General features: G+C 51.1%; 1 protein-coding gene across 1 annotated transcript in view; it reads right to left on the bottom strand.

The window, feature by feature from the left end:
• The window catches only part of COL15A1 (collagen type XV alpha 1 chain), a 108,997-nt gene that overhangs the window by 61,141 nt on the left and 24,941 nt on the right, over positions 1–22,915 (bottom strand). Inside the window, exons 3-5 of the mRNA XM_047830927.1 lie at positions 8,187–8,734; positions 6,493–6,567; positions 4,889–4,969 (exon numbers count right to left, since the gene is read on the bottom strand). Of these exons, the coding sequence (XP_047686883.1) occupies positions 4,889–4,969; positions 6,493–6,567; positions 8,187–8,734 (704 nt within the window). The remainder of the gene's footprint in view (positions 1–4,888; positions 4,970–6,492; positions 6,568–8,186; positions 8,735–22,915) is intronic.

Genomic DNA, 22,915 nt, shown 5'->3' on the forward strand with positions numbered 1-22,915 from the left:
CATGATATCATCCCAAGATCCAGGATCCCTAGACCCAGCCTCATCCCTTTCTCAGTTCAAGTGGTTGAGGGTGGTGAATGGAAGGATCCTGCTGACTGGTGTTGGACCCGTGGTATGAATAAGAAAATTCAGCCACTGAGGTATTAGGGCTGATTTGTTAATGGTCACATGACTTGCCTATCCTGACTAGTAATAGAAGGTTACTTCCTTAGTGCCAAAATCCAGTGTACAAACAGTGGATCTCCGGTCCATCAGAACAAAGGGGATTCTTATGGGCACCATAACTTGGGATTTAATGGTTCGGTTCTTACAGTCAAATCTAGGTCAAATCTCTGCTCTCCACTTACTGGCCACATTTTGTCAGGCAAGTCATGTAACTTCACTCTTCTGTAAAACGGGACAATAGTAATACTCTCAGGGTAGAAAATGCATGGAGATGCTCAGCACTGAGCCAGGCCCATAGTATGAACCCATCTATGGCAGCTATTATCAACATCACCAGAATTTTAAATTTTGAGAAAGGACAGCACCTCAATAGTGCTTTTCTCCGGGTGTTGGTATTAGAGGTGATTTTTTTATCTGCTTTGCTCATCTGCAATTGGCAGTTTTTTCAGTAACGATTATGGACTATATATGTATTGAAAAACAAAATCTAGGTTACTGTAGTGTAAACTCTTCAGGGTAGAAGCAGGAATGGAAACCTCCAAGAAGTTGGGCGTTGAAGAATGAGGAGAATTTCAGCAGCCAGGGAAGGAGGGAGGTGCTGGGTAAGAAAGGATACAGCATCGTCAGGGCCTGGCAACCTGCGCCTGGTGAGGGTTCAAGGATTGGAGGAGGGAAGCAGGGGGCCGGAGCCAGGAGAGGCAGAGAGCGGGGAGGCCGGCCCTTTGGTGAGAAGTTTGGCCTTGGACCTGGGGCCTTCATGGGATATCAGGCTCAAGAGAAGTGTTGTGCTGTGGGGAGTTCACCCTGACACCAACTGGAGCGTGGATCTGAGGGTTGAAAGAGTTGAGGTTTAGGCCAAGAGACCGGGAGGCTGCACTACAGAGGCCCAGTGAGGCAGGACCAGGGTGGGGGGTGGCAGCAGAGAGTAGGTGCCACCGCAGGAAGGCTGTGGAGAACTCCCAAGTGGTCTTCCCCACACTTCCCCAGCTGCGGTGGTGACCCAGCAGGGTGGTAAGGGCCCTGCCCCGGGCACTTCCTCTCCTCTCCCTTCCAGGAGCATGCGGCACCCTGCAGTGCTTCTCTGATGGTGTCCTGTAGGGGACCTGAGCTTTGGGACAAGGCAGGCAGGTGGGGGTATGAGAAACAGGATAGCAAGGGAACAACGGGCTGAGTTCTGTTACTCAGGATGGCAAAGGTTCTGTTGTATGAAATCCCTGACTCCAGCCTGTCAAGCCCAAACCCTCTTTTGTCACACTCCCAAGAGGTCAGCTACAATGCCCTGTTCAAAGCAGAGCGTGACTCTGGTAAGCCGACCCTCGGTGGTTAGGGCAGCTGTCCTGCCTCCAGCAGGTGGCTGTGGTTTTCAGGGGCTAGCGTGGATGTGGAACCAGCGTGGTCTATGACACAACGGGGCTGTCGGGTGTACAGACTTTGTATTAAAAGTGTAGAGATTTGTTGGGCCTCTCTCTCAACAACAGAGTTACTCATTCCACACATATTTCCTGAGGCTCTACTGTGCGCCAGATCCTTAGGTGATCCCGGGGGATAGAGAAATGAAGAAATAAGGCAGAGCATCTGCCCTTCAATTATTGGACTATGGGGAGACCCAGACCCAGACACAGTGTGGTTGACTGTGACACGTGGGACAGCAGAAGTGAGAGCCAAGTGCAGGAGGGAAGCTCTGATGAGGGCCTGTGGACTGGATCCTGAAGGAAAAGTAGGAATTGGCCAGGTGGGGCGGGGGAGGGGAGGGCGGGGGAAGGGCCCTCTAGGCAAGCAGACCACTGGGGCCTGGATGAAGGGATGCAATGTATAGAGTCTGGGAAACTGTGAGCATTTGGGTGTGGCTGGAAAAGAGGTCCTGGCTGTGGATCAGAATCACCTGCAGTGCTTTTACACTTTGGTGGGCCTCACTCCCCCAGAATCCGAATGTCCAGGTAGGCAGCAACTGTCCCCCCACCACGGCCCCCTCACCACCTGCCAAGACACACACGTGATTCTGATGCACAGCCAGAGCTGAGAACCGTGGGGACATTAATTCTAACTAGGCATGATAGAACTTTCCAGAAATGGAAAGGTGTGTCAACAGAAGCTGACTTAGCAGGGGGGAAGAACAGGGTAGCAGGGACTCCTGCCCTAAATGGGGAAAGAGGTGAGGAGGGCTGGCTTTTTAAGTCCCTAACTGCTTAGGCAGTCCATGATTCAGTTCGCTGGTCATGGCTTGTGTCTTGCAGGGTGGCAGATTGGAAAGGGTAAGGACAGGAAAGTGAGATTCATTCCAAGAGAGAAGCCAGAGACGGGAGGGGAACGTCTGAGAGAAGAGGGAAACTCCCTGTCCTGGGGTGGCGGGGTGGGGGGTGGGGGTGGGCATAGAGGGAGCCACAGAGCCTTTTCCAGGAGATGGTGACATTACTGACGGAGCTCTAGGATCTGGACCCAAGCTGGAGACCTGGCTCTGTCCCCCTCCAAGCCAGGCAGCCCTGGGGACAAAGCTCTTCACCCCTCTGTGCCTCAGTGCCTCCTCTGAAGAATTAATGGAAAAACACCGCCCTGCAAATGGCAAAGGAAGTGAATGCTGTGCAGGTACCTGCGAAAGGGATTCTGATACCAGGAACAGGCAAGTTAGCATCAGGGCCCACAGCCCACAGAGAATTCTGTTAAGGACTGAGGACAGCCACAGGGTTTTGGCATGCTCCGGCAGCCCCAGTCACCAGCCAGGCAGGAAGCAGGTGGTGGGAAGGGGACCCCCAGGGGAACAGGGCACTCTGGCACAATAAGCCTATCAGTCAGGACTAATGACAGCCACCGCCATAAACTGAGGGCTGTCATGTGCTGAGTCCCACCCAGGTTTCACGAGGGTCATGTAACTCGCGCTAGCCTATGAAGTAGGCATGCTCCATCTCAACTGAGTGGGAAAAAGTTCCTGATTCAAGGTCAATAAACAGCAAGCGGCAGAGCTAAACCACACCTGGTGAAACTCTGGTATGCACCAGTTCTCTTAAAACCACCGGGGAGAGTGGGGTTGGGAAATCTAGGAACAAGAGTCCATCAAATCACTTTTATCCGGACACTTCCTCCCAGCTGCAGTGTGCCCCCACATGCAGTACTGTGGTCCCAGGTTCTGACTTCACCACTGCATGACCCTAGCAAAGCCACCCTGTTCCCCAAGTGTCTGCTGTCAGCTCCCTTACACAGTTGTTGTAAGGATTACATTAAGTCATGTATACAAAAGCAGCAGAGCCATGGTAGGTATGGGGAAATCCTGGTTCTCTTCCATCCCCTCTCTGTCTCTACCCTGTTGAGAGCTGCCTGGCTCCAATGCCTCCTCTACCAGAAAGCCCTCCCTGACCAGTCCCCGTCACCACGATCATCTCATGCTCTCAAACCTCACTCCCCTTTCCTGTCCCTCTCGCAGGGCCACCGTGGGTTACTGGCATCTCTGCCTGAGTTGGCCTCACTCCTACCTGTGAACTGGTGCACTGGGGGTACCACCACATCAGGCCAGAAGGCCCAAAGGACCACCACTCTGTGCCCTGCTGCATGTGCCCTGGACATGCCAACAGGGCGCCCAAGAGCCGTGGCACACAGGGTTCCAACACTGCCCAGACCAGCCACCTTCCCCACTGCCACCTAGCCCACCTTGGACCTTTGCCTCTTCCATCTCAGCTGCCCTCGCACCGGCTGTGGTCCTGGGGATAAACCTCTGCACTGCTGCCCAGGCCAGAAGCACAGGGTTGTGGCCTGAACCCTGGATGGGGCATCAGGGGACCTGTGCTCTAGCTTCAGCTCTCCCCAGGTACCCAAGGGCCAGTCTCTTCCCCTGCCTGGGTCTCAGTTTGCCCTGCAAAGGGTAGTTTTCCATACACCTCTCTACAGAAAGAGCACTAACAGATTACAATTCTATTCTGCCCTACCCAAACCTCTGTTCCCACAGGTCTATAATCTATAATTTATAGCCTCTGCCTTACTTCTACCTCCTTCTTTTCCTTTATCAGAGATGACTCTATAGAATGTGCCAGATTACCGGGCCTCTGTGTTCAATGACTCAGACGCTGTTGGCTGTTTTCATTAAAAATGGGCTCCCGCTGTCTCCACAGTCTGACTCAGTGCTTTCAAAACCACTTCCTTGTCTAGGCCACAGGGTGGATTCCCAGGAGGGAGGAGGCCCCAACCACTGGGAGGATGGCTGCCTTTCCCATGGGGCCAGACGGGAGCTCCTGAAAAGACTCTACATCTCACAGGAGTGGCAGCCCTGACTTCTTTCTCACAGCCCAGTGCCTGGAGCAAATGCTACATCATCTCCCATTCAGGGCCACTTCCCTCATGCCAGACACTGGGTTGAGACCCGGCCCTGCACTGCATCATCTGGCCTTCACATCAACCCCAGGAGCTAGGACTCTGATTATTACTGTATGGAAGAGGAGCTGAGGCTCAGAGAGGTTGAATGTGTTTGCTAAGTTCACAGAGCTTGGAGGCAGTAGGACACAATATCTGCCTTTGGACAGTCCTCTTGTGGCCACAGCACAAGGTGGCCGGGAGACAACTGGCATTCCAGTGCACTGGAGATCTGGCAAAATGCCCTCGGCCAGGACTTTCCCAACCTGCCCAGATGAGCCGACAATGGAAGTCACAGATCTAAGAACAGAGATGTCAGACCTAAGGCTCTGGGCACTCAGCCTCTAAAAGCTGACAGAGAAGGTATGGCTTACCAGCCAGTACTCACCGGGGCTTGAGTGTAGGTGACAGCTTCTAAGATCTCAGCCACTCCCTCTGTCTCCTGAAGCCCACTGGTCTCTCCCGACCCCTGTATGGAGATAAAACATGCCGGGCACAGGGGAAGCAGTTGACAAGTGGGAAAGTCACATAAGATGACTCCTTTGGAGAAACTGTGTGTGTGTGTGTGTGTGTGTGTGTGTGTGCACGCGCATAAGAGGGAAAAAGAGACAGAAAGAGCGGAACTGAGAGAGAATGTGTACAGTGCACAGGCTTGGCTCTTTTTGCTGTTCCTTCCACATTTTATTGCTCACGCAAACAAAAAGCTACAATCAATGGACAGTCTCTAACATACCTACTTTGGTTTTGTCCAGGTCCCTTCAATCCCTGCCAAAGGCCCTCCCACTTGCGTGGCTGTCACCAGAATCACGGAATTACACAGTGGAGAACAGTAACAGAGAATGTCTTCCTGTTGCTACCTCTTCTTCCTAATTAGCCTTCTAATGTCAGCCAAAGGGCCTGGGGGCCATCATTTTGTAAATAATGCCTTATTCTTGGACTCTGGGGTTGCTTCTACTTTTCCAGTACTCACAGCACTGCAGAGAAAGGAATGAATATACATAAGGTTTCCCTGCTCCCGGCTTTATCTGAATGTCAGGCCAGGATCGTGGCCTCAGGGAGTGCAGACATTCTTACAGAGCCAAATTCTACCTCCAAAGGGCTTTTCTGCTTTGTTTCTAAATGAATGAAATCAACTTATGCTTTGCTTTGGGGTTGACAGCACCCAAAGTTCTAAGAATGCTTTGTTTGCCTCTTTTTGCAGCAGGCTATGGCTTCTGCCTGAAATGCCTTTTCTTCTTCATCTGGCTAACACTCCCTTGTCATTGGCCAGGCATCAGCCCCCGCCTCACCTAGTCTGGTTCCTCTTCTTTCATCTTTGTGCCCCCATCCCCACCCAAGCCAGAGAACCTGGGTTTGAGGACCTCCCCGGTGTTCCAGTCACCCTCAGCTTTGTCACTGCATTGGAGCGTGTAAGTGTGTGTGAGCAGCTGGAGGACAGAGACAGGTGCCAGTGTATCCCTTTATGTCCAGCACCCCCAGGACTGTCACCTAGCAGGGACAGGTGGGGGGGGGGATGGGCAAAGGGGGAGGGAAAAGGGGGAGGGACAGAAGGGAAGGGGGGAGGAGCGGAAGGGCCCATCTTTTTTCCCTGCCTACCATATTCCACCCCCAACTTAGGAACTGATTCATTTGCCAGGCACAAAAGCTAAATTTAGGCTCGTTTTTATAGGAATTTACACTCATGTCTTAGAGTTTTAACTTTGATTTTAGAATCCTGACACCCTTTCCTGGCAGGAAGTCTGGAAACCAGGCCACTGACTGCCACAGCCATAGAAGAGCCTAACACCTTACAAGAAACACAATCTCCCCTCCCCCAACAAATAAGATAGCTGAAGCACTTTAAAAAAAAAAAAAGCCAAAAAGCCCAAAATAGGACTTGAGGCAGCGCTTGACAAGTTGAGAGATTTTAGAGACTCCATGACGTTGGGGAAGAGGAATTGCCTGGGCACCCAACCCTCCCTGGCCAACTGGCTGCTGGGGGTGGGGGCTCACCGAGGACTCATCGGCTTCACACAGCTCCTCAGGGGTCCTGGGGTCCGGGTGGACAGTGAGCTGCTGTATGGAGCCCTGGGGAAAAGCAGAGGGTCAGAAGCCACCACTTGCACATCTACAGCGTGACAGCTAGTGGGAAACACGATTGTTCTGTAAGGGAGAAGACCAAGGGGAAGGACGGGTACGAGAATGTGCTGCCTGTGGCCGTGACAGTGGAGCCACCACTTAGCCCACTCTCATTTAGGGGGACTCTCCCTGGGCCAATGTAATATGAGCTCCACTACCTGGGGAGGCCCCTGGGGAGTACTGGGTTCCAAGCACGGACTGCCACAGCAGCCTCCTAACTGGCCCCAGATCCCCAACCTGTCCGTGGCAGGCTCTAAGATGCACGTCTCCCCACTCCCAGAGTGTCTCTCCCCTGGAGCTGAAGCTTCTTGGCTGGAAGGCCTCCTGGGAAGAAGAGTGGCCGGCCAGCCTCCTGCCTCCACTCCTGCCTCCTCTCTCCACACCTGACAGTTCATTCTCCATGAGGCTTCCAAAGTCAGTGTTGAAAAATTGTAATTGGGTTTTAGCTTCTTAAGATTCACTCACTGTGTCCCCACGTACTGCAAATATACCTGAGCTCTGCCACATGGTACCGTCCTGTACCAGTTAGGTGAGGTATCAGAAGCATGGGTGCTGACTAAATGTGTGACTACGATAACATAGGGATTTTCTTTAGAATGGCTTATTCATAAAAGCCCATTTTGACAGGAAAGTCAATTTTCTATTTTTTCAGGGCACATTGTCTAAAAGGTGAGAGAGAAATGACCTGTCACTCTGGCATTCTAGCTTACTCCACCTTTGCAGAAATTACTTCAATGTAACCGCTGCCCCTCTCCAAAGGAAAAGTCACTGAAGGAATAATAAGCCTTCCTCTTTTTCTAATGCCTTAAAAATGCCCAAAGAGGTCACTTGGATGGCTCAGTCAGTTAAGCATCCCACTTCAGCTCAGATTACGATCTCATTGTTAGCGGGTTTGAGCCCCACATCGGGCTCTGTGCTGACGGCTCAGAGCCTGGAGCCTGCTTCAGCTTCTGTGTCTCCCTCTCTCTCTGCCCCTCCCCTGCTCATGCTCTCTCTCTCTCTCTCTCTCTCTCTCTCTCTCTCAAAAATAAAATAAATACACATTTTTTAAAAATGCACAAAGAGCTTCCACTCAGGCTATCCCACTTAAATCTACAACTCCACGGTGTAGGTCTTCTTATCCTAGTGTACAGATAAGAAAACCCAGAGAATCCACACTCTGAAGTCATCAGGCTAAATTGGAAACTTAGCACCGGAATCTAGGTTTGGGGTTCCAGGACTAGGAATCTCCACACCACCCACACACGCCTCCTTGAGGCTGTAAGGATAAGACAATAACGAGGGGGCGCCTGGGTGGCTCAGCTGGTTAAGCGTCAGACTCTATCTCCACACAGGTCATGATCTCTTAGTTTCGTGAGTTCCAGCCCCACATCAGGCTCTGCGCTTGACAGTGCAGGGTCTGCTTGCGATTCTCTCTCTCCACTTTCTCTGCCCCTCCATTTGCGATCTCTCTCTCTCTCTCGAAATAAACATTAACAAATATTTTTAAAAATAATTAACAGGAATAGTTGCTTATGTTTATCGCATGGTGTCCACTGGCCTCCCTGATCTGCGAGGCTTGGACTCACGGTGAATCTCTCCAGCCCCGTGGCTCCTGCATTGCCCACGAAGATTCCCGCGCTGGGCTCGAAAGCCAAGGCCCGGGAGGACCGCTGGAAGGGGACGTGGCTGTGCTCCTCACAGTCCATGAAGAGGGTCACTTCCTCGCCCTGGACAATCACTGCAAAGCGGTTCCACCTGTGGGTCATCACGGGCACTAGGAAGGCAGCAGCCTCGTGGGACACGTGGGAGCCTGGCTCTGTGTAGTAGACGATGATCCGCTGGCGGCCATCCTCCACACCCGAGAGCCGCAGGCCCAGGTAGATGACCTTCTGGAAGGCATCCGTGATAGCAAAGAGCACACCGCCTGTGGCGCTGCTGGGCTTCACCGTGACGGTGATGGCAAAGTCCCTGAAGAAGGTGGGAGGGATGAGGGTCCTGGCCGGGCGGCCGACGTTGGCACCAGGCCCGAAGCTGTAGGCTGGGAAGCCACCATAGCCCGTGACAAACGACACGGATGAGGGCAGGGGGACACCGATGAGCTCCGTGAGGTCCAGGTGGCCCGGAGAAACCGATTCTGCAGGGAAGGAGACAGAGGCCATGCCTTACACATATATTCTACCATGCTTGGAAATGAAATAAAAACTCACAAGTGAAATGGGATTCCTCGGAACCCCACAGTAGTGCCTTAATTACTGGCTTTCAAACTTTTTTTGACAATGACCCACAATAAGAAATGCATTTACACTGCAACACAATATTCCCCCTTCAATAGACATATACCTGTAACACTGAAACCAATGTTTCAGAAAATATTATTTTTTAAATTTTTTTAATGTTTATTTTTGAGACAGAGAGAGACAGAGCATGAACGGGGGAGGGTCAGAGAGAGAGGGAGACACAGAATCTGAAGCAGGCTCCAGGCTCTGAGCTGTCAGCACAGAGCCCAACACAGGGCTCGAACTCACGGACCGCGAGATCATGACCTGAGCCAAAGTCAGAAGCTCAACTGACTGAGCCGCTCAGGCGCCCCAATATTATTTATTTTTAATACCCACCAGGCACTCTGATATTTTCCTCTGTTTCAGAATTCTTCTCTTTTCTTTTCTTTTTTTTTTTTTAATTTTTTTTTCAACGTTTATTTATTTTTGGGACAGAGAGAGACAGAGCATGAACGGGGGAGGGGCAGAGAGAGAGGGAGACACAGAATCGGAAACAGGCTCCAGGCTCTGAGCCATCAGCCCAGAGCCTGACGCGGGGCTCGAACTCACGGACCGCGAGATCGTGACCTGGCTGAAGTCGGACGCTCAACCGACTGCGCCACCCAGGCGCCCCTCTTTTATTTTCTTAAAAGCATGCTGGCAACAACTCACTAAATTGATTTCATTAACCACTAAAAGGTCCTGACCTACAGTTTGGAAAGCTTTGAAAAATATCTCCTAGAATATTCCTAGAATATATGATGTTCTCCCATCGACTCAAAGACTGTTCCTCATTTCTTTCTATAAAACTGGGTAAGTTTAGGGGCGCCTGGGTGGCGCAGTCGGTTAAGCGTCCGACTTCAGCCAGGTCACGATCTCGCGGTCCGTGAGTTCGAGCCCCGCGTCAGGCTCTGGGCTGATGGCTCAGAGCCTGGAGCCTGTTTCTGATTCTGTGTCTCCCTCTCTCTCTGCCCCTCCCCCGTTCATGCTCTGTCTCTCTCTGTCCCAAAAATAAATAAACGTTGAAAAAAAAAATTTAAAATAAAACTGGGTAAGTTTGTTTTGTTTGTTTAGAATGAGGTCTACTGTTGAAGTGTCCCAGGGTGTGGGGGACAAGTAGGGACAAAGCGAAGTGTTCCCAGACCTCAGGGCAACGAAATTCACATCATCATCATCATCATCATCACCATCATTATCGTGGACATTCCCTGAGCTCTCATTCTGTGCCCGACCCTGCTCTGAACTCTTCACACACATCAGTTCATTTAATCCTCATGACAACTCTGGGAGGGTAGGCGCTGTTAACCTCATTTTACTTCCAAGAGAAGTGAAGAAATTTGCCCAAGGTAAGTTCCCTCAGGGTTCAAAGCCAGGGCAACTGACCCCAGAGTCTGAGCTCTTACTGATACCGCAGGGCTGCACTGTGGCGGCCTGGAAAGGCCCCCAGGCTCAGGAGCCTTGGTGCACTGGGAGCAGACTCTGGGTTGGCTTGAAGGGATGTGCACCCGCTCCCGAGGGGATACCCACCATGCCAGCAGTGTGACAGGAAGGCAGGTCTCAGGGACTGGTGGACAGGACCCCTGCAGGCAGGACAATGGACATACAGAACCCTATGGCCTCAGAAGTGAAGCCAGATCCTGAGGATTCAGCCCCATGAGGAGGTCTGGAGTGAGGGAGGGTCAGAGTGGAGCAGGGTCCTTCCCCAGAGACCAAGGGGCAAAGCAGACACCTGGTGACTGCCTGGGCTACGGCCAAAAACCAGAGGACCCTGAGAGCCTGAGTGACCACGGGGGACTTGGGTTTGTGTCCAGACAAGACCCAAGCCACTCAAGGGCGCCATGAGTAAAGCCCTGTCTGACGAATCAAGCCTGCCTTTCAGTTTACACCTTGCCCCTGTCTGGACAACTAACCAGCTGTGTGACCTTGGGTGAGTCATTTCACTGCTCCAAGACTGGGTCTCCTTCAACGATATGGGCCCCACGAAAATGATGAAATAACACCATCCATGTAACCCTGGTAAATAGGGTGGCAATGCATTGAACATTCACTACTCTTTCCTTTTATTACATCCACTCAGCAAGCCCGAGTTATTGCCCCCACTGTGCTGACAGGGAGAAAAGGAGGCCAAGATGGGGCGGGGGGGGTGGCCTGGACACCCTGTCTCTGTGCCCCTGAACTCCCCATACCGAATATAAAAACGACCGGGTTTTTCATACGGGATTTTACTTAGTCCTCACTGCAGCCCCAGGGACTGCTAGTCTCCCACCCTACAGATGAAGAACCCAGGCTTGGGAAGACGGAATGACTCCCTGAGTTACACAGTAAAAGTGGCAGGTGTTTTCAAGCCGTGACTGGTCTGACCTCAGGTTGGTTCACTGCCCAGTCTCATAAGCTGGGTGGGGGGTGGGGGGGGCGGTGCTCCATCCCAGGGGCCTGTGGGTAGCCCAACCTAATTGGCCTGCCATGCCAATGACCCTTTAGCAGCATGACGGTGCAACTGAAGCTCTGGGTGATCGAGGAAAACCCAAACTTCCCTGGAGGATGGGAGAGAAAGAGATGCCCTGACTCCAGTGCCCCACCCCCCAGCACCCCCAGAGAAGGCCGCACAAAGTCAGCAGCTAGCCTGCGTGTGTGTGCGCGTGGGTCACAAAATTATTAGGGAATAGTTAGGACATACCAAAAAAGTGTAAATAATAATATGAGACACATATTAAATGTTAAAATGGTTAATTTTGTGCCTTTATGTCTTGCCATCATTTTATTTATTATTTATTGATTTGTTGATTTTTAATTTACATCGAAGTTAGTTAGCATAGAGTGCAATCATGATTTCAGGAGTAGATTCCAGTGATTCATCCCGTCTGTATAACACCCACTGCTCATTCCCACAAGTGTCTTCCTTAATGCCCCTTTCCCATTTAGCCCACAACCCCCCCACAGTCCCTCCAGTAACCCTCTGTTTGTTCTCTTAGGTTTTGTCCCCCTCCCTGTTTTTATATGATTTTTGCTTCCCTTCCCTTGTGTTCACCTGTTCTGTGTCTTGAAGTCCTCATATGAGTAAAGTCATATATTTGTATTTCTCTGACTGACCTACTTCGCTTAGCATAATCCCCTCCAGTTCCACCCACATGGTTGCAAATGTCTTGCCATCATTTCGAAAGGGAGTAACTGTATGCGAGGACTGAAGGAAATAGCATGAGGTGCTGGCACATGCTCAATCAATGGTGGGAATTATCACCCTCATCATCATCATCGTCATCATCATTGACTTTCAGGTTCAGAAAGGAATCTCAGAGGTCCCTCAATATGATCCCTACCTGAGGTGTGTGAACCCCACGCTGTCCAACATGGCAGCCATTACAAGTGTGGCTGTTCGGCACCTGAAATACAGGTCAACGCAACTGACCTGTGCCGTCAGTGTAATATACAAACTAGATTTCAAAGACTTAGTTTGGAAAAAAGTCTTAGGAAAAATATCTCATGAATAACGTGTATATTGATTACATGTTGAAATGATAATTAGGGGAAGGACTGGGTTGAACAGAATACATTATTAAAACAATTTCTGAGGAATATTATGAGGAACAGGCATGTGTCCACCACTCTGCTTAAGAAAGTACTGATTCAGGGGCACCAGGGTGGTTCAATCAGTTAGGGGGCCGACTTTCGGCTCAGGTCATGATCTCACAGCTCGTGGGTTCGAGCCCCACATCAGGCGCTGTGCTGATACCTCAGAGCCCAGAGCCTGCTTTGGGTTCTGTGTCTCCCTCTCTCTCTGCCTCTTGCCTGCTCACATTCTGTCTCTCTCTCTCTCAAAAGCGAATAAACGTTAAAAAAGAGGGGGGGGGGATAAAGTATTGGTTCAGCAGAAGCTCTCACCACTCTCCAATCCTATTCCGCTGGCCATGCCCCAAAGACAGCCTCTCTGAGGGATGTGGTGTGTATACTCCCATGCATGTCTTTGTTTGTTTACGACGTGAGCATGCATGTGTCTGTGACAGAATGCAGAACCACTGTGCACATCTCTAAACCTCATGTCAGTGTTGGTATGCTGCACGTATGCTGACACTTTTTTCCCCATGAAAAATTGTTATTTTTTTAAATGTTTCATTTATTTATTTTGAGGAGGGGAGGGGCAGAGAGACGGGGGCGGGGGGAGAATCCCAAGCAGGCTCCACGCTGTCAACAGAGAGCCCAATGAGGAGCTCAATCTCACAAACCGTTAGATCATGACCTGAGCCAGCATCAAGAGTTGGATGCTTAACCAACTGAACCATCCAGGTGCCCCTCAGCATTGTATTTTTAAGACTGATCTGTGTTGATGCAGGAGGCTCTGGATCTCATATTTTCACAACAGCACTCTATGGTATAAACAAGCCATACAGAGTGGCTCACTTTTCTGCTGATGGAAAGGGAGATTTTCATCACTCTTCAAAACACTTACAGCTATGTACTTCCTTCCACACATCTCCTCGTGCTCACCTGTGCAGGCAATTCCACCCGAATTATCGGGTGACATGGGGATGTACACCTGCAACTTCACTGAATGCTGCTAAAATGTCCTCTGAAGTTCTCTGAAGTGCTACTTTTTAAAATTAGGACCGGGGCGCCTGGGTGGCGCAGTCGGTTAAGCGTCCGACTTCAGCCAGGTCACGATCTCGCGGTCCGTGAGTTCGAGCCCCGCGTCGGGCTCTGGGCTGATGGCTCAGAGCCTGGAGCCTGCTTCCGATCTGTGTCTCCCTCTCTCTCTGCCCCTCCCCCGTTCATGCTCTGTCTCTCTCTGTCCCAAAAATAAACGTTGAAAAAAAAATTAAAAAAAAAAAAAAAAAAAAAATAAAATTAGGACATAAGTGACACATATAACACTGTGTAAGCTTTAGATTTATAATGTGTTGATTTCATACATTTAAACGTTGCAATATATACATACGTGTATATATAGGTATATCTATTAGCTTTAGCTAAAACCTCCATTAACATCACATAACTATCGTTGTGTGTGTGGCAAGAACATTTAAGATGCCACTGTGCCGTCTGACATGCCCACCAGCAGCATATTCTTACCAACATTTAGGGGAGGCAGGGAGATGCGATATGGGAGCAGTCTGTGGGGCTTTTCAGCTATAGCAATAATGTTTACTTCCTAAACTAAGCAATATTCAAAAGAAGTATTCATTGTAGTAATCTTTGTAGACCACGTCTTGGAAAATATTTCACAACATTTTAGTGAAAACAATGACCCGTCCTCAACAAAAGAGCAAATGTGATCATGTTGGTGCCCTGCCGAGAGTCTACTATGGCCACCCAGGGCCCTCAGCGTGAGAATCAGGCTGCTGCCTCCTGGCTCCAGAAGGCTCTGTGGTCTGGATGCAGCCACGCTCCCTACTCCCCAGCATGCCCTGACACAGGCCCTGGAGGGCCCCGCACTGCTGTGGGTCCTCCCCTCCACAGCAAGCGCCTCTCCCTCGGCCACCCACACCACCTCACCCCCCTCAGCTCTTGTGCCAGGAGAACTCTTTCTCATCCTGCAAGACCCAGCCCTGGCCTCACCTCCCCGGAAATCCCTTGTCTCACCTCCTGCACCCACACCCTCCCCTTCCCCTCTGGAAGTTGCATTAGAAGCCCTCTCAACACACGCTGGGGTCCCCCATCATAGTTCTCAACACACTGCATGTCACTGTGGGGTCACTTGTCTCTCCCCATCAGACAGTGAGGACAAGGACCACGCCATCCATCTCTGTGTTCCCAGTATCCAGCCTAATTCTGATGAGTGAATGAATGAATGAATGAATGAACAAATAAATGACTGCATGACTAAAATCAAACCCCTCATTTAAAAAAGGTGAAACTGGGGTTAAAAGAGGGAACAGATTGTTGGCTATGAACTCAGATCTGATCCTCAATCCAAGGCTTTTCCTCTCCAGTTTGCAACTTGCATTAAAACAGGAATTAATTTTAAGTAGGAGAAACCCCAGAAGGCGTAAATGAAAAGGCTGATAAATCTGGTTAAATTTAACTGCACAGAAATTCTTAAAGTTCTGCACAGGGAAAAAAAAAAATCCCACAATGTCAAATAAAATCTCAAACCGGACAAAAATATTTGCCACATACGCCACAGACAACAAACTAGTTACCTAATACACAAAACAGATGAATCCACAGGAGAGCCACAACCAAGTGGAAAGATGGGAAAAGAATAGGAAATTCTAGCCACCGTAAAAAAAAAAAAAAAAAAAAAAAAAAAAGAAAAGAAAAAACAAAATGGCTCTTCAACCTCTGAGAAGACACTCACGCTCATTCAGAATGAGAGAAATACAAGTTAAGGCTACGCAGAGACACCATTTTCCCTCTCAGACTGGCAAACATCAGAATGTCAGAACACTGAGTCGGCAAGGGTGCAAGGGAACGGGCCATCCCCACCTCTCTACCCTCGATGGGCCTCTGGGACCATCAATGCATATGATGTCTGTGGGAGGCGCTCTGGCAATATTCATCAAAATGAAAAGTAAACATGTACTCCTTGATCCAGAAGTTATACTTCTATGGATTTTTTTTTTTAACGGATGAAGTTCCATATGTGAAATAGAAAGCACGTACAAGAACGTTCATGGCAGCATTGTTTAAAATGTATCTAACTGTCCATATTTGGTGGCATCACCAGTTTTGATACACCATGCAGCCTTTGAAAAGGGTGATTCCTTAGGTACCAATACAAAATAATCAACAAGATGTATTAAGTAAAAACAGACCCCCCAAAAGGGGTGCAGAACAGAATCACTATCAGTTGGAAATGCATACATTAATACATATTTCCCATACAAATATATATATTTTAAAATATATATTAGAATATCTCTAGAAGGATACAGAAGAAACTAGGACCAGAGACTGTCTCTAGGGAGGGGAGGTGGTGGGTGGGGAATAAGAACACACTTTCTTTTCTCTCGATACTCTTTTGTACTTTTTGAAATTTTATACCATATACATGGTGTGAAAAAGACATTTGCATATTGTAAAGGCATTAACTCCTTCCATCCCCTTTTAGAAACTATAAAACCTTTTCTTCTTGCTTTTCCTCCCTCAGATGCAGCCTGTCTTTGTACCGAAAGAAAGGGGGAAGGGAAAGAGTGAAAAGAAAAGACATAGAAATGAAAGCAAACACCCCACTGAGATTTCTTTTCTCCCCTCCACGGTTTAAAGATAAAAACAAAACAAAACCAAATGCACCCTGCTGACAGCCGTGCTTTCTTCTTCCCTGACCCAGTGTAAAGCTCTTCCTCCTGTTCTAATCTCCCCCCTACTGAGAAGAAGAGAAACCCCTTTCTGGTGGGATGGTCCAGGTTTGGACAATGTGTCCTTCCACAGGGAGTAAATGGGCCAGAGCCGCTCATCCAGTCGCTGGCTTGTTTCCAAATGGTGTCCTGAGGGTTTCAGGGACAGGTGGGGGTTCAGGGGACATGGAGGCAGAGGCAGAGAGGCCAGGAAGCCTGTTTCAACCAGCCCAGCGCTGCCATGGCTGGTACAGCCCAGGCTTCCACGTGGCCACTCTGGAAATTCTTTAGTCCCAAAAGAATCCTGCTTTAAAAAAAAAAAAAAAATATCACAAATCCATCCAACCTCCTTGCTTTATGAACAGGAAAATGGATGGTCAGGTAGGGAGCTCCATGACTATGAGCCACAGCCAGGAAGTAGCAGATGAGCAGCGAGCAAGGATGGACAGAGGGGAGGTGTGATTCTGCCCCACTGCCCCAGCCCCTTCCGGGCCCAGGCGGTTGGTTGGCCAGCTGGAGAGTGGGCAGAGGAAGCCACCTGCAGAGGAGAGTTCCTGGCATTGGACAGAGCTGGGTTCAGATCCAGCCTTTGCCATTTACCAAGTGGGCAGCCTCTGGGTGGATGACTTAGCGGAGATGTGGGGACATTCAGCCATTCTCACACGTGGGGATCCAACAAAATGAAGGGTGGGAGTTGCAAATGCTCAGTAGCAACCAGGGATTCTATTTGATTTGAAAGGTATAAGCTTAGCCAAAAGCAAAGTGTGCAATGGGAACCCTTCCTAATCGCCCCTGCCCTCCTGCTGCCCAGGTCCCAGCTGCGTGAGGGAAGACAAGTGTGCAGGGGCCTGGCGACAGGCCTTGTTTCCACTGGGTTGGCCACAGAGAGAGCCAAGCTACAATCTACAGGAAGCCCGAGTCAGTCCAGCTCTGCTCTCAGCAACCCCAACCTCCCTCCAAACACAGCGTCCCACAGCATGGCGTGGTGGGGAGCGACCCCTGGCCTAGAATGACCCATGTTCAGGGCTGCGCTGGGCCTGCTGGCTCATTTTTCCTTGGCTTCGGTGGGAGGGCCACCTGCTCTGGTGGCCACCAGGGAGGGGAGAGAGAAGCCAGGGAGCCAAGACAAACAGGCCCAGCAACTTGGTCCACAGGCTTGTCCTGGGATGGCTCTGTGCTGGGCGGGAAGCGGGGAGGGCGTAGGGATCACAGCTGGTGGGAAGACATCCCGCCATCCTGGGGGCTCAAGTTCAGAGGGGGCAGTGCGAAGGGAGGTGGCGGTGCGGAGGAGGGGGGAGCCGATCCCGGAACTCTCTGGCCTCAGGAGCTTCGGGCCCTTGGTGGGAGTGGGCCGCACTTCTCCACAGATTATAACACCTATCTCATAAAACAGCCGTGTCACTTGAGTGAACTAATACACCTAAAATGTTTAGCACTCAGGAAGTGCCAGGTTCAGAGTCCGAGGCCCTGGTTAAGGTCAGTGACATGAGACTGAGGCTCCACATCTAACAAGGACCTCACTGCTCCTTCATCTCCTGGAGACCCACACGCTGCCTCATTTCCATGGGGTTAGGTCCATGGGGCCAGGAAGCCCTCTGGGCACAGACACGGCCCAGGTGGGGGAGGCAGGACTCATAAGTTGAGTGCCAGCTCTGCCACTGACTCCACCTGTGCTCTCCTGGGCAAGCTGTTCTCCCTCCTGACCGCCATTTTCCCATGTGCACTTCGAGGAGTTAGACGAGATGGGATCTCAGAGCCGGAGCAGTTCTGACGTATTCTAGGTATCTTCACTGCCTTCAAAATACCTCCTGGGGCTGATTCCGGCTTCAGTCTTGATCTCTCCCTTCATCAATGCATAGGGATAGCTTCATCTCCAATGGTGGTTTTTCAACACACTCTTCCAATTCGTGAATTGATAACACTTATAAAGCCCCCAATTTCTGCCTGTGTGCCATGGGGGATATGACACTGAATCTAGAGTGCAGGTGCCCCAGAAGCTCATGATCTAGGTGTCTTGGTTAGCAGTCACCTATTGATGCTACTTACAAGCCCAAAGCCTTCAATGGCTCCCCAGTGCCTTCAAGATCAAGTCAAAATTACACTGAAGAGAACCTTGGCTGCATTTCTTCATTGTCTCTTCCCCTCTCTGTCTCTGCTTATGCTGTTCCTTCTAGTTCCCATCTTCTCACAGCTGAGTCGTCCAAGCTTGCTCAGCTGCACTCCAAGACACCAAGCCCTACTCTCACCCTATACACAGAGCCACACGCATCAATCCCTCCTCTAAATACTCAAATCAGGGCATACAGCAGGCAGGCAGTGCCGTGGCCTGATGAAAGGGCAAAGACAGATGCACAGGGGCCTCTCTCTCCTCCAGTCTTTGGCTCAGGCTCCTGAGAACAGCTCTGGGCAGCCCCTCCCAAGGGCACAAGGAGGAGGGATCAGAAAGCTTTAGAGATGGACCAGGCAGAGGAAAATCTGAACAGTCACTGCAGGGTGCAACTTTCCTCCCAGGGGTCCAAAGCCGGTTTCCATGGAAACCAGGGCAGATTCCTAGCAATGAAGAAACAAACAGGGCAGGGTTCAGGTTTTCCTTCCACACAGATGACAGCAACCTGGCCAGAGGAGGTGATGAACAGGAACCCTTCCCTCTCCTCCTCGCAGCCACAGACTCTAGGGCATCTGGTATTTCTCTTCTACCGTCAAGCCTCAGTTTCTCTTTCTGTGCAATGGGCTGGTTCAGCCCTTCCATCTGTGGGGTGCTGAAGCAGTGCCTAGGACAAGCCTGGGCTTTGGAGCCTTGCCTCCCTGGGGAACTGTATTTGGCTTCGCAAAGCTCCATCTCACAGATGATCATCTGGGACCTGAGCCCAGCGCTCGCGCTTGTTAGCATTTAAGGCCGGAAGGAGCTAAGGAGCGTTCCTCTGGCTCCAGGTCAACAAGGGCTGCAGAGAAGCCAGACCGGGAGGGAGGCTGAGGACACCCCAGGATCCTGCATGGCAGCGGCCCCTGGTGGCCACATGGAGAACGACGCCTCCATGAAACCCAAGGAAGGCTTCCCAGGCTACAGCTGTGAGGGACACTGCCTGGGCCTGGGGAAATAGGGAGAACAGGGATCCCAACAACCAGAATCAGAGTCAGAGGTCCGGGAGGGTCCCAAGAGAGCAGGTCTGAGGTCACGCAGGTTGCTGTGGGCAAGCCACACCTAGAAATTAGATGCCTACCTCCTACACTGCCGGTGGGAAAGCCAAAGGTGTCCCGCCCACACATCTCTCATTTCCACCTATGGCTGTGAAGACCCACAGAACACTTTATTCAGCTTAAATGGGGACTAAAGCCTCCTTCCGGCTGGTTGGCGTATTCCACTGGGTGCAGGGGTGCAGAGGACCCTACTCCCTGCCCCCTACTGGGGCTGGAGCCAGTAGGCAACGATATGCAGGTAAAGTGGGGGTGACAACCCTGGGAACCCCAGCAGAGCCTCTATGGCCTGGGTTTCCCTGCACCCAGGCCCCGGGGAGAGAGGAGTTCTCCAATACCTCCTTTGCTCCAGCAGCATAAACTGGGGAGCCTCAGAAAACCAAGCGTCCCTCCCCTTGCTCCTTCTCAGGCCATCCTGCCAGGGAGGCAGACATTCTTGCATCTTCTCAGGACTGCTCTTTCCCTTCCCTTTGGACATTCCTACAGGGACATGGCCCCTGAGGACTCTGGGTTATCAGATCAGACCTCCTGGCTTGTGGCTTCCCTTCCTCTGACTTCCCCAGAGAGACAGGGAGCTGGGAGTTCAGCAAGCCACAGACTCTATGCAGGAAGAGCACAGCTCACCATCTGGAGAAGCAGTTTCCTCCACTACACGGCCACCAAAAGGCTATGTGCCATGTGCAAGGTCTCCGTGTGCACATCTCCACTAATGGGGAGTTCATCTCTCTCCTGACAACCCTGACCACTGCTGGACAATCTTTAGTCCTCAGAACTTTCTCCTGATGGACCCAGGCATATCTCCCTTAGCTTGCACCCGCCTGGCTGGGCCCTGCTCGGCCCTCTGGGACCACACACAAGTCGGCCTTGACTTTTGCCGTCACTGCCTCAGAACCATGCGGCGAGGGAAACAGCCGGCCTGGGAGGCAGACTGCCACTAGCTCAATGTATAATCTTGAGCAATCCCTTCTCCTCTCTGAGCCTCAGGCTGATGGTTTCCAGAGGCCACTGCCAGGTCTGCGAGTCTCCGATTCGGCATCCTTCTTTTCTCCTGCCTGTTTCCCAGTTCCTCTAACCACTCTTAACCGTCCATTCCTCCAGCCCACAGCCTTCAGGCCTGGAAGGAATGACTACAACAGGGAGCAGGACAAAGCCAGTCCTCCCCACAAACTTCCTGGTCTTTGGGCAGCAGAGCCTGGCCAGAGGCGTGGAGCACTGTGCCCAGGAAAATGTTACAACTCTGCCTGTGAGGAAGCATCGCCCCACCCAGGCGGGAGCCCACGGAGGCTCCCGGCTCTACCTGACTCCCTTCTCGAAGGAAAAGGGACACAACAGAATTCATGCTGCATGGGATCCTTCTGCACCCAGCAAAGATGCAAAAGCCTCTTAGAAAAACCTACCACCCAATGCATTTCTTAGAAAAAGAACCATTTTCCTGCCAGGGAAAAAAGTCCTGGATCAACTTAGAAAGGAGACCTGGGTTTGGCAACAATCAAAGACCTCATTTTTCTGAATTACAGAGGAGCATTTTTCTACATGTAAACTTAGAACGCCTCCTTCCCTTTTCCGGTTTTCATATATAGCATAGGAATTTTCATGCTCAATGAAGTTACTGTGTGAGCTCTCCTCTCTCTCTCTCTCTCTCTCTCTCTCTTTCTCTCTCTCTCTCTCTCTCTCTCTCTGTCTCTGTCTGTCTCTGTCTCTCTTGCTTTCTCGTTCTCTCAGGCCTTTGGCCTAAACTGAGAGAGGGATGGTTTTGAAGGTGCCTGGATGTGGGCGGAGACAGGCAAGGTGTGGGCACTGCGGCTTGGCCACCCCACCCACCCGGCAGGAAGGAGAGGCCATTTCCCCACTCAGCACCTGCTTCAGCTTCCAAAGCATCCTCTCACCTGAGCCCCCACCAGAAGGGAGGCAAGGCAGTGATCATTCTCTCATTTCAAAGAGGAGGAAATTAAGCCCCAGAGAGGGGAAGTAACTTACTTGAAGCCCAGGGCAGGACTCAGCACGGAAGACTCAGTACTAGGCTCTGCCCATTACAACCCATGGCCTCCCGGGTTGCCCTTGGGACCCCTCCAGGTGCACCTGCACACCTCTGTGTCCTCATAGTCCCCACCCATCCCTCCACCCAAACACGCCCATCGCTCTGCACTCTGGTGGTGAGTTCCCTTCTCTCTCTGATATGACTACATATGGGCATACCCGTCTCAGCCCCCAGTGCCAGAAGAGCCTAGAAAGGATGACCTAGGAATGCAGACAAGAAGGAAGCACAGCAACAGCTAAGATTTACTGTGGGCTTGCTGCGTGGCAGGCACCGTTTAATGACCTTTCCATGAATCATTTCATTTTCTTCCTGATTATGAGATAGATAATATTATTATCCCCATTTTACAGGTTTACAGACTAAGTCTTGGAGAATTAATTGCCATTCTAAGGCCATGAGGATAATAAATGACTAAGGTCAGGATTCCAATCAGAATGGGTGGTATACCGTGGCGGGAAGGTTCCAGCCCTGGCCACACATCACAGTCACCCAGGGAGCTTTAAAAAAGACATAGGTCTGCCCCTCCAGCCTGGCCCTGTGGGCTCAGTGTCTTCTAGGGTCTGGCCTGGGTAAGTCTGATGCCCTCTCCCAGTTGGCAGTCACAGGTAAGGGTAACCCCCCTCACCCCCACCCCCAGGCTTTGCTAGCAGACAGACCTGGGCTGGAGTCCTGAGTTTGCCACTACCCTGTGTGTGACCCTGTGGAAGCCACTTCACTCCTCTGGGCTGTATGTGGGGCAGGAACAGAGGCTGGCTCAGAGTCATCGTGAGGATGGACAACACAGTGAGGGCTGCACCTAGCAGGGGGCTGGTGCATCTAGAACTCAGCACCCACTGGCTGACTCTGGGCCCCGTGCTTCCATGCCCTCGCCAGCCAGCCTCCAACTGTTAACCATTATAGAATTAATAATATAATTGGATAAGTAGGCCCAGCAACTAAGGAACTGAAGAGTTTAGCCTGGAGAGAGTACAGTATGACTCGCTCATTCTGAGACCCAGGTCTGCTCACTACCACCTCCTAGACACACACACACACACACACACACACACACACACACACACACGCATGTGTATGCTACCCCCTCAGACTAGGCAGAAATTGGCTCCAGTGCAAGAGTAATATGCGAGCCTCAGGAAGCATGCAGTGAGCCCTGCTGTCTTATTGCAGTGAGGGTCTTGTCTTCAGACCCCTCCTTCACCCCTTTTCCAAACTTGTTCCAGAAAACTGGGTACAGAGCCATTCCAGGGCCCACGTGCACCAGGTGGCACATGAAGGCCAGCAGGTGTGGGCAGGCGTGAGCATCTGGGAAGAGTTTTCTAGTCAACTCTTCTCGATTTATGGACCTTCCTTTCCCATTTGGGGAACAAAGACTCTTTGAGTGTGATGAGGGCCTTGAATCCTGAGGATGACATCAACTGAAATGAGTCATCACTCCCAGCAGGCAGCTCTGGAGGACTCCACTCAGGGCACCGCGGGGAAAACTCATGGAAAACGGGCATGGAGGGGAAGGGGCCTGTCGGGGGCATAGGAGGGATGCCGGATGGGAACATGCG

This window comes from Prionailurus viverrinus, chromosome D4 (assembly GCF_022837055.1).
Source record: "Prionailurus viverrinus isolate Anna chromosome D4, UM_Priviv_1.0, whole genome shotgun sequence".
Lineage (NCBI taxonomy): Eukaryota > Metazoa > Chordata > Mammalia > Carnivora > Felidae > Prionailurus > Prionailurus viverrinus.